The sequence below is a fragment of the Gambusia affinis genome, linkage group LG18 (assembly GCF_019740435.1).
Source record: "Gambusia affinis linkage group LG18, SWU_Gaff_1.0, whole genome shotgun sequence".
Taxonomy (NCBI): domain Eukaryota; kingdom Metazoa; phylum Chordata; class Actinopteri; order Cyprinodontiformes; family Poeciliidae; genus Gambusia; species Gambusia affinis.
The window spans coordinates 8212250-8224612 of NC_057885.1; the positions used below are offsets into that span (position 1 = coordinate 8212250).

The following is a 12363-nucleotide window of genomic DNA, read 5'->3' on the forward strand; positions in this document are numbered from 1 at the left end:
CCCAATAAAACCACATTGAGAAACTTTCCATTGATTTGAATTGTAATTAAAACCTTTGTTCCTTCATGCTGCGTTCCAGTTATCTAGGAATTTGACAATTTTGCCCCACCGACAGCCTGATGCGAACCTGAAAATTTACGCAGAATGAACTCACACGTTTCAGCTTTTTGGGCAGATTCAGCTACCGTAATATCTGTAGTAGGGCTAATGCTATTCAACTGAGAAGATGGAACAAACTTAATGGTCTCTTGTAAAAGCGAAGATGTTTAACGGTACCCAATATAATATTGTATCCTAAAGATCAACTCATCCATTTTTAGCCTGAATTTTGCCAGTTTGTCTCTCTTCCTTGCTGAAAAGCCCTCCACTACTTTGAGGATTTCTTCAATTTCATACAAACGCTAAATCAGGTAAAGGAACAATAACAGAACCTCAGACCGAAATAGTGAAACTGTCCGTTTAAGTCCCTGAGAAAGATACAAAGTTGTGTTTATGTACCCATGTAGACTGGAAATAACCGAGTGTCTGAGGCTCAGCAGGACGGGTGGAGTCTGAGAGAGAAACTATTGAGTTCAAGGAAAACCTGCCAGTTCGCAGATTATGTTCTCTGAATTAATTATCACCGTAACTCAATCTGTGGGTTACTTTTGAGTCACTGACTCAGAGTTAAAGTTACCTTTTCTTTCCGGTCTGAAAAACCACCAGGTTTCTATCATCTCAGGGTTCAGGAGGTTTTCACTAAAGCAGCTCCTGAATCAAATACCCACATTTATCTTTATAAAACAACACAAAGTACTGTACTGGATTGGAAAACTCTATGCTAACACTGGTTAAGGACTCTACAACTTGACAAATCTTCCTGGACTTGATGTAGGTGGCTTGTTTTACAAACATTGTTTTTTAAATGAATCGTCACCTTCCTAAAATAATGGCCTAGGCGGGAAAAAAAAGATAACTTTTGTCAAAAAAACGACTTATGATATTCTGGGAAGGTGGTGATATTTAACCATCAACTTCCCATTACCTATTCACAAGTGCACTTTATTAACAAAACAGCAAACCAAAAAGCCTTCTGCGTCAAGGTGCTACGGCCTGCAGACGAAGCACCTTTCAAGCTGACAATCAGTTTCAGTTGTACCTCACGCATGTCTTAATTTTCTCGCCAAGTACTTTTCTGCTTGAGACACCAAGTTACTTAACACGTCGAAGCGGGCTCCACCGTGTTCCTCCGCAGGGCTTTGGGCGATACTTTCGCACACTTGTTCGCTCCCCGCATCCCTGTTTGCACGGTGTGATTTACGGGACGAGGTCTCGGCTGTCGTTTGGTCTTTAGCTCCCCGCCTTATTCGTTTCATCGCGGAGAATGGAGAGCATTGTCACCAACGGCAAACTCTCTCCTTCCCCGATCTTGCCGTTTCTCCTCCAAAAGACACACGCTGTCGTTCCAGAACTCTGCCTCGCTGGATTTGAGTTACGTGGCTGCTTCTCCTCTTCCTAATCCTCTCAAATGAGACTCCCTCACTGCCAAGGAACTCCACGCACACAGATATAGAAACACGAAATGAGGGTCAGCTTTTCCAAGTGGCCGTCTGAGATATTCTTTTCAAGGTTCGGCGTCCTGCAAAAGCCAAGCGCACACACACACACACACACACACACACCGATACACTGTTGGACTTACACGCCGAGAACAGGCCACACACATAATACATACGTACGCGCGCAGAGGGGGGAACAGTGCAGCATTGTTTGCTCCTTCCTGAGAGTCGGCATCAGGATTTCTCTCCGGAGCCCGGTCTGTCAAACCCGAACGGACTGATGTGAGGCACCGCATGTTTTCTGGCAAAGGACAGAGACATAAAGTGCGTTCAGGTAGATCGCTTAAAAATCCGCGTACGAGTGTTTCTTGCCCGTAGTGGGGGATGATTATTCCCCAAAGCACAACATTGTGGGCTTTATCTCCAGCGCAAGGAGATGCATAAATGATTTCACATGAGGTTCTGACATCGCGACCCATTCTTTCTTCCCCAATGTTCTCGTTGTTCTTGGCTCTTAGGGGACGTCTGAAAGCAATACTTGTTGGATGTAAATGCTGAACAGAAATATTCTAGTGTATTCTATAAACAATGCCTCAGGGCAACTTTTGGCTACTTTGGTATTTCCAGCACAGCTCAGGATATGAGGGCCAACGTAAAACAATCTGGGTGTGTTTTGGAGAAATAATCCCGTGGAATGAAATTATTAGATATTCTCCAGATTTTAAAGAAATGCATCAACATGAAACTCTGTAGAAACTGACCAGCTGCCATCTGACACACAGCCAGGTTTCAATCAGGCAGAAACAATCAAAGCAGAGATGACTAACGACCTGCAAACGTCTCAAGACTAAGTTCATTTGACTGAAACTCAGTTTCAATAAGGGTTTAATAAAAGTAAGTCTAATCTGCTTTCACATTGCACTTGTATATTCAGGACATTAAATGGGGATGAATTTTAGAAAGTCAGAAACCAAGTGAGGTACGCTAACATGTAAAGGTTCATATCTTTGTTGTCAACTGAGTGTTTCTTCTGTTTTTCACAGTTTTCATATCTACAACGGTAAGTTTTTACATGCTGAGGATTTTACTCTATTGAGATTATTCAGAAATTAATCTAGGATAATTAATCTAGGCCGCTTATCCCGACTCTGGATAAGCGGAAGATGGATGGATGAATGGATGGATAATATTTTCCTGGTTATTTGTTTATTTGCTGCATAATCTGGATACATTGCTTATCTGCATTCTGATATTCAGCATCCAACTCTGGATAACCCTTAATATTTTACGGCTATTTATGGTTAACCAATGAATCCCATCCAAAATTAGACGAAACAAAGATGTTGAAAGTCACATTAGTGAACCCAGTTGTTCAACCTCATCAACATGCTTTTACATGAGAGTTTCAGTCTTTTCTTTTCAATTTGTGGTCAAAGAAAACATGCTTTTGTTAAATACATAATACCAAGTTTAGTTATTTACTTCTCATGTGTAAAAGTGTAGGTGCTGTAAATTAATAGAGTGCGTAACAATACATTAAGCTCACCCAAAGAGACAGTACACCATATTGTCTTCTTGTATCGACTGAATAAGACGATAAAAGAGTTTCAAGGCTCATTATATCGAGTCACAATCCTCCTTCCAAAATCAGTGTGCAGCATCACATTCAGCTGGGATTTGTGGCTTTGACCAGTGTTACTACTTTAAAATTTGACTGACTAGACCACCAAATGCTTCACACACTGACACACAGAGCCATAAGGAAGATTTAAAGCAGATGCGATCCGTAACGACGTTGGCGGCTAGTCTTGGTACTTTACCATCGTTTATGCAGTTACACAATGTTCTCACACTGAATTTCTGCTTTTATGCTTTTCCTCAAAGTAAAACGTTCAAGCAAAGTGTATTTAAACTCGTTAACTTCAGTTTTGCCCAGTAGAAGTAACTTCGAATGTGGAGAAGCTACGAATCGGATGCTAACATTAGCGTTGATAGCAAGCTAAGGTGTACAACTAGTGCTAGCAAGACATTCTTTTCTCAGCGAATACTTTTACGCCATTTCTTCTTGTTTTATTTTAATGTTAGCAGAATGAATAAAGATTTCTGTGGCAACTCAAGAACTGTGGCAGCTTTCCATTTCATTTTTCAGTTTTTCCTGTTTTCATCCATCACTGTGGTTTGGCTTCGCTAGAAAACAGGAAAGGCCAAATTGCAAAGAACAATCAGTCCTACAGAAAAGCTCTTCAACGCCAAATTTCTCTCTGTCAAGGACTTCTGCAGGTCTAGCATCAGGAAAAGGTCAGCTAGCACCTCTGCAGACCTCACATGCAAACTGTTGATAGACGTTTAGGTCGGCATTACAGAGCGTTGCATGTGATAAACAGAGACGGCTTCTTCCAACCTCTCTAATGAACGCAGTGAACACCTTACGGCCCGAGTGCTCAGCTAATCCACTGTGAAACTAAATAAAACGTGAAAAGTTTGGCTGGATCTAATTTGGCGTGACACTTTGGGACGCTGTGGTCAACGCTCCTTCCCATGAATAATTACATTTACCGACACTCTTACTCAATTCTCCTTTTTCTTCTTTCTTTTTCCTGTCATCTGACCAGAGAAGCATCTCATTTTGTTAAACTGCACAATAGAATTGCATCATTTCTCATGTCTAGCAAGCAGGGGTTTTATGTTTGCTGTTTCTTTCTGTTTTGGCTTTGAAAGCGGGGCGGTTGACTTACAGCTTAGAACTCAAGGGAAGGCCGAATCATTTGGATCATCACACTATTAAAACACACTGCTGTGTGGACAAGAACTTTGGGAATATTCAGTGTAAAAAGAAAAATCAAACAAGATTTATGTGTTTTGAAAAAATATATATACATATTAGAACTCCAAAGGACATTGTGGTTCGCTTGTAAAACTTCAGACTTTTTATGGAGCTCAAAAAAAACAATTAATCAAATCTTTCAGAAGTGATTCCCAAAAAAACACGAAAGACAAAGCGAGGTCTTAAAAAACATGTTACTGCCTGGGCTGGACTTCACGTCGATTTGTTCCGATTACTGTCCTTGCTCCCACAATGATACTGCATTTTGCAACTCCAGGAATTGGCGGGGAGGAGTCGAGATTGGCAGATGCACAGCTGTCAGAGGAACACTCTCCAGAGAGGGAAGTTTTGACTCAAATCTCCGAAGACTCCCCAAATGCATGCTGTCAGGGCATGACGGCAACAAAGGCTCGGTCCCCCCGCTCTCTGGAGGCCTGCATGTCGACACTGGCTTACAAAATAGCTCACATTTTCCTCTGTTTCCCAACGGTTTTACTCAATCAAAGGCAAAATGAGGGAACAACGTATGTGTTGAGGTCACTAATGTATGTTCCTAAGCCAGCCTGACAAACGCTGGACATCCGTGGGCTTTTCTGCGGCTCTTTCAGGTCAGTCTGAAATACCGTCATGACTTTTTTAGTCCATACTTGGTGCCTTAAGTTTAGCGTAGAAAAAGACACTGAAGTGTCGGCTTGGTTATACGTTTTGTTCAACATTGACATTTTGGAGCACTTTGTTACTAATAAATGTCTTCTGTAGGCGATCTCATCCCTATCTTTAAATAAATTGTTAACGCGTTAAATATCATTAGCCTTTTTTTTGTTTTTTATTTTAAAGGTATCAAACAAGTTAATGAAATGTGCAAAAAATTCAATTTGTCAGAACAACAATAGGGTTTGGGTGTTGAAATTATATTTTTAGGGTTTACTCTGTTTAGCAGAGAAGAAAGTACGAGAACATGAGAAGTGCCAAATAAGAAAAACATATACCATTTGTACATTTGACACATAGACTACACAAGATCAGTCCTGTTCTTGTATTCATATTAGCATTAGCATGCAATGGTACCAGCTTAATTTAAAGCCAGTCTAATTTACTGGGTGTAACCCTAACCACTGGACATTACGTAACACGGTTCTGTTACTTTCAGCGTGTTTTTAAAACGATGGATTTCAACAACAAAGTGCAGACACGTGGCTGGTGCTACTTTTTTTACAGCATTTGTTACAACAACAGTCTAGTCTGAATTGTTAGCTAGCTACATCTAGCTAGTACAACATTTTCACTCAAGGTTGTTTCTTTATACTTGTAATGTTGACATGCTATTTCAGGTCTGTATTGTAGCTTGACGAAGAGCCAGTTGTGCACTTTATAACACTTCAGGAATGCCAACTAACAAGTTTCTTTTTCCATCCTCGTTGGAATGACTGAAAAGCTCTAAAGCTACCGAACAATCAAAAATGTTTTTTGTTTTAAAAGGTGTACTGTTACGCCGCCAGCCAAACGAGGAACAGACTGTAACCCCCCCCAACTTATTAAAAGATAATAAAGATTTAGATAAGACTGAGCCTATTGCCTCCTTTTTTATTAATGGGGCTGTATTTCAGTTTAAGATCTAAACACTGAGCCGTTCAGTCTGCTGCTTTACGCAAGCTTCACATTAACCGTTTCGTCACTTTTGAGTCTCGACTCCTCAGATAGGTTTGTGAGTTGAATGAGGTGATGTAAGCCTGTGTTACTTGGATGGCTCACGCCAGTACTGGCCTGCACAGCAGCACAACGGGAAAGTTTGATGATGTTTCATCCAAAGAAAACCAGGGCTGCTGGGAGCCAAATTCAGAAGAGGGAAATACGTTTTACTGACATTTCTCTAGATTAGCAAAGACATTTTCTCATAGTTTTGGCAGACTATATTTAGGTGTCTCGTGCAAAAATAAATCCCAAGAATAGTAGTGTAGTGTCTGTCCATGTATCCTGCTTTAGCCTGTGACCTCGTATGTACTCGCTAATGGAGCCAAAAGTTTACTTCTAATCTTGTTTTTAGCAGAGGGCAGTGATAGTAATGGCCTTTATCTCCGCGCTGACTTTGGCTGGACTGTTTCCCATAATAGATCAAACACTCCCTATCCACACTGTCGAGGCTTAATGGACACTCTTACCTGCATGACCACACATACATCCACGGTCTTGAAAGAGAAACAGTTTGTTGCTTTCCTTACATCAAGAGATTCTTCATTAAAAATAAATCTTTCAAGCATATCCACCAAAACAGGGAGTGTGTTTTGGCAGAGTCACCAGAAAGAAACTATGCCTGTTTTACACTCCTTTTCCTTCTGCAGAGTGAAGCTCAGATCTTCTCATGCACGCGGGAACCTCCCCAGGACTCGAGCCGGTGGTAGCTGTCATCGCAGCCCTCACAATAGACAGAGTGTCTCGGCCCAGACTCCGCTGTCAGCAGTTTTTCTTGGGAAGTGTCCTGATTATACGCAGATGATCCGTGATGACCTACTGTGCTCTCTTTGTGTCAGTGCGGTACTGAAAAACAACAGGGAACATATGGAGAAGTGAGCAAGAGGAAAGCTGGGTCTGAAAGAGGGATTGAGATCAGTCTTACTGCGTGCCCCAACGTCCTCAGCTCTGTTTTAGTCTTTTTTATGCTGTTGCTTTCCACAGGTCTTCATAGGCTCCTTCTTCACTCGTTTGAATCTATTTAAACAGCATCCATAAAATTTCTCCCAAAAAACTGTGACCTCTTGTAGCTTCAGTCTTCATACTCCCACCTCTGTGTTTGGTGCGTTTACCAGAGTAATCCTGAGCAAGTTCTTGTGAAAACGCGCCGGACTCCAAGAGACTCTCATCCGACAGAGGAATGCGCTTCAATATTCATTTAGGTCTCTTTTAATTTGTTTATCACATCAGCTAATTCACATTTTTCTTCTTTGCAGTACCAAAAAAGAAAAAGGTTAATAATAAATCTTGTGTTGGTCACACACCAGTGATAAAAGTGATCTTAATGTTCTTTATTTTGCAGCATTATGATGTATAAGTTCGGGTACCTGGGATCATTTTTGGGGCATTCATTCATGTGAAAGGCTTAAACGTTGGTGTAAACGCTCGACTGACCTGGGGCAGCTAAAAGTGAGCCTCGCTCTGCTGTATCTATAAATTTCCACTGTTTGTCTCAGAGAATTAATGGTCTCAAGTGTAGAGTCACTGCTTGCCACAGTTTAGAAAAATACTCTAAGCCCCAATACTCCCTTAAATAACTATAAGTCCAGAAAAGATTTAAGCTCTCATCACCGTAAATGTTGTTTTCCTTGAACAGGCTGTGCAAGAAGGCGTCTTTGCCGACAGCGTTCTTCTTCTAGGAAAAGTGTAAAGACTTGGAATGACCCATTTTCTGGCGTAACACGTTGCTGTTCCAATTTATTAAAGGTGACTCAACGTAGACACAAAGTAGGACCTGCAAGCAAACACATGTATCCAATTAAACCCAAGGACTTGTCCTTAAATAGATGCACAATTTTAAGGTCATGAGTCATCTTTAAAAGAGTGGAGACAAAATGTTGAGAAGCAACATCTTTCTTCCCGTTAATTCTTCACGCGACCCGATTCGTTCGGCCTCATATATACACACACTCGCTTATAGCCGCAGTACGATCTTCTGCAGGAGCAAGATGATCCTCTCGGGCATCAACATGAACAATTATTGCAAGAATAGTAACACAAAATTAGCTGGAAAAAGGAGAGAAAAGTCAAAGAAAGGCGACGAGAGATAGAAAGTGGAAAAAAAAAAAGTTAAACATTTCATTAGAGCAGAGCGGTCAAGTGGAAAGAAATTAATAAAACTAAATCAGGGGGTTGAAGGAGTGCAGCAGCGTAATTTGGTTCTCGTCATCAGTGCTTGTTACAGAGTCATTAGCCAGATTTTTAGACCGTGAAAACCTCCCTGAAGGATACACACACGCAGGCACGCATGACCATAAAGTTGCTCCAGAAGCAAAGAGCGTCAGCCATTTCGGTTCTCATAGATTTTCCTCCGGACCATAACCCTACATAACTATCTGATAACAGAAATCCATGCTTTTCCAGAATTTCTGGACTCGTTTCCTGCCACTTATTCTGGGTACAAAATGTTACTGTGGATCATCTTGAACAGCAGTCAAGTTCTGTTACCTGAAGGTCCCACTGTAAGGAAACAACCTGATGCCAAATGTTGGTATGGGATCATTTCTTTGCTTTTTGTTGCCTTTGGACTCACTTTATTCCAATATCAAGACCTCTTGGACTTGTCAAATAAAATATGGAGAACCCTCAACTAAATGTATATTTTGTAAATCATAAATTTGTGAACTTCTGCCTCTGAGACTTCTTAAAAGAGCAATTTTAGTGCTTAAATAGACCCAGTTTCAGAGCCAAAAGTACAGATCTACCTAAATTTACGGCTTTCTGAAAACAAAATGTGTCGTAAAAAGGCCTTTTTTTAATGTTTCACTAAGTCTAATTCATCAAAACGTGGCTTGGCAAATCAAACTAAAGCACATCAAATTATTAAAAGAGACATTGGTCATTTAGAAAATTGAGCAAGGACAAGAAGTCTGGAAGATAAAGCTTTTATCTAAACTCATCAATTTAAGTAATGAAATCTGATAATCTAATAATGCTGCGTTCAGTCATGTTCACAGGATTGTCTTATCAGTTTTAAGATGATTGAGGTTCTTTTTTGAAGTGTTTTTGCTTCGTGTTTTGCTTCCTATCTGCTCAAAAGCGAGGAATGAGGAATCGGGAAACTTCGAAGTTAGAGTGAAAAATGTGAAACACATGAAAGGAAACTGACAGCGAAACGAGGCTACTCCCTGACCGTGCACAGCCAGTGACGACACATGAGGGTTTTTTTTTACTCTGTGACGACCGTAGCTGTCCCTGGAGGCCAGTCGAAAGCAAGACAACTATTTGAATCTATATGAGACACTGGAAGTGATTCAGCAGAAATTAAAATGACTGTAAAAAGTATGTGGGTACAAGAATCTTTTAGGGATTTTACGCTCAATCGCCTCAAGCAGAAAAGCAGGGCAGGAGCTAGACATGGTTCCTAGCTGGTTTTAATTTAAAATTTAAAAGATTATTTTGTTGCTTTTTGGGTAGAAGGCAGGAAAGACTTGTATTAACTCCTTTGTTTGTCCAAACTTTGGTTCATATGAACCCCTGCTGATTTCTTTCCCATCTTTGTTTGCCATACAGGTTCGTAGCCAAGGAGTGACAGAGGAACTAAAGTGCCTGAGTTTACTGAATGCTCTGGACAAGGACCAGGACATCCCGGATCAGCTGGCCCAGCTCTTTGGGGAACCATGCATCAAGTTGGCTGAAGGCATCAAGGCCTACATCTCGAAGGTAGGGAACCACTAGGGCCTTCGTTCGACTATTTCAGCAAATTTATCAAGGCTTAGATTCATAGAAAGGCGTTTAAGGCGGTAATCTGTCCAGTGGGTGTCCGTACTACGTTTGTGTATTGACCCTTAAAACTGCGGAAATTGGAATTACGAAAGTCAATTTGCTATATCGAAAAATGCCAATTTCACAAGTACTCATTTTTTGGTAAATGTTTTGTGCTCGGATGAGTTGGGGTTTTTTTCAGTCGTATCGAAATCGGTGTTTTTTTCCACTTTATGCCAGTTTGTATACAGGACCAAAGTCCTCATTTACAGGCATTAGCATTCTTGGACAGCGCACAGCTAGCTCCAAAAGAAGACTCCTGGCATTGCACAGTCCATCAGAAGTTGAATTTGTCTTTCAAAACTGTTGAATTGATATTGCTACAGCAATTGTAGCCATTCCCAAGTATAAGTAGCTTGTCGTGCCAACGCCTCGTCTGGTAGCTAATGGTTGCTAGCGCCTAAAATGTGAATGATTTTTAATGACTTATCATGTGAACAAGGTTTTTCATGTGGGATTTTAATCACATTTCTTATCTAATGGAAACACTGCTATTTCAAAATCATGTTTGTTCAACATTAGATCTGATAAATCTAATGTTGCTAACATTCAACATTAGCAAAATGGTGTGAAAATGTGAAAAAGTTTTGCACACATTTGTAACGGAAACGGAGCTGGTGTGCAAAATGCACCGGAACACTTTATGAAATACAAACAAAAGCCAAATGCAAGGGTTTAATCCTGAACAAAAGCATGTCATTGATAATAAGCTGAAATGCATTATTAAATAAAGTTCTGCTCCGTAAAATTAGGTGATTTTGAGGTAGGAATAACTGCAGCGCATCCAAAAATCACGGTCAGCGAAGTGACTATCCACATTTTCACAAATCTGCAACCTATTACTCCCCACTTCCTCTCTCTCTCTCTCTCTCTCACACACACACACACACACACACACACGCACACACAATTTGTGATAAATGAGGCTAGTTGAAAATCTGTTGAAGTGCCGCTGAACCTTACAGAAACGTCCAACTACGTCAGCTTTAAAGAGCCAGAAACATTTGTGAATGTTTTTCTTTCAAGTTGGTTCACATCAATATTTTAAAAAAAGAGCATATTCTACTAAGAATCTTTATTTCATGCGTATTGTACCTTCTTATTAATTCTAGCACTTAAAAGCCATTAAAAAAAAAAATCTTCTGTTTACAAGTTTTCACAGAGTTACAGTCTCTCCCCTAAAACACCCAGTTTGACCACAGAATTGTCGTTTTAAACCCGTCGGCATTTTAATATCAAGTCGTTATCGGTGCGCGTTCGGCCGTCTCCGCAGAGCGCCCGGATTGGGACCAGATGAGTTTTGGCTTTTGGGTTGCAGCTTGAGCGCCTTGTCTCGGTTCCAGCGAGCGCAGAAAGCGTCAGCAGGGACCAATGCAGACCTCAGGGCGGGACCCATTGTGCACGTTTGTCACTGTAATGGAGCAACGGTCAGCTATGACGGAGTATCAGTCAATTAAAGTAAATACATATTCACACGACACACCAGGTGGATGGTTTTGGACAGCCAAACAAATCTCTGGCAAATCCACATAAATCATAATGAACGAGACAAAAGTGTTTGAGTGACAGCTCACTGGAAACATGTTTCGCAAAATATCATTGTTTCTCATTCGTGGTGATGGAAGCTTCAACCGGCTGATTCTCATCGTCAACTCAAACATTGTGTTGATATTGAAAACTGCAGATCTGCCGCTTCTTGATAAAAACCCCCATCATTCAGTGTCGCTTTATGGGGCCTGTTGTTGTAAAAGTAATGAAAGACAGATATCATTAAGATGAGGGATAGCTGGCGTTTGGAATTTGGAAGAGAACCGTCTCGGGTTTTAGCAGCAGGAGGGCTCATTGTTTTAGTGTTTGTGCTCAACGGCTGCCATGTTTGAAACATATTGAAACGACTCCCACATCCTTTCAACGTGTGCAGCGAGTGGTAGCACTAAGCAAATGGACTCAAATCCCTTGAACTTTGTTACATTTTGTCATGTCATAACAACATCATCAGGGCATTATGTTGGGATTCTGTGTGAGAGGAAACGCCCAAAATGAAGACAATGAGAAAATAAAGCAACGTTTTTTTAGCAATGGTTTCTAAAGACGACAAACAATCCAGTGTTGTTGCACCTTCTCAATGGGATTTAGGTCTGGACTTTGACTGGACCGTTCTAACAATCCCATAGGAGTTCAGTGTTTGTTTAACCCTTCAACAGTGAGCAATTATTGTATCGTTGTCACAATAAATTCCAATTAAAGAGTTTAAAAAAAATACTATTACTGATTGTTAGTTTCGGTATTTTCTCCACTGTTTGTTCAGGGAAAGTCTCAATAAGCATAAATGAATTTGACAATATAATTAAATCCAGTTAATGTGTTCACTCCAGTAGTATAAATCACACTTCTTCATGTCACCTCTGTTTTCAGGAAGCATATTATAAATGGGGATGTTTTTTGAAAGCAGTATTTGTGTTTATATATTTGTGGAGCAGTCATAAAAATGCTCTGAGAGCATTTGCA

At 40.6% G+C, this 12363-nt stretch overlaps 1 protein-coding gene across 1 annotated transcript in view; it reads left to right on the top strand.

Moving 5' to 3' along the window:
* Window positions 1–12363, top strand: part of tnfsf10l (TNF superfamily member 10, like) — a 77234-nt gene that overhangs the window by 21268 nt on the left and 43603 nt on the right. The window contains exon 2 of the mRNA XM_044097018.1: window positions 9604–9753. Coding sequence (XP_043952953.1) covers window positions 9604–9753 — 150 coding nt within the window. The remainder of the gene's footprint in view (window positions 1–9603; window positions 9754–12363) is intronic.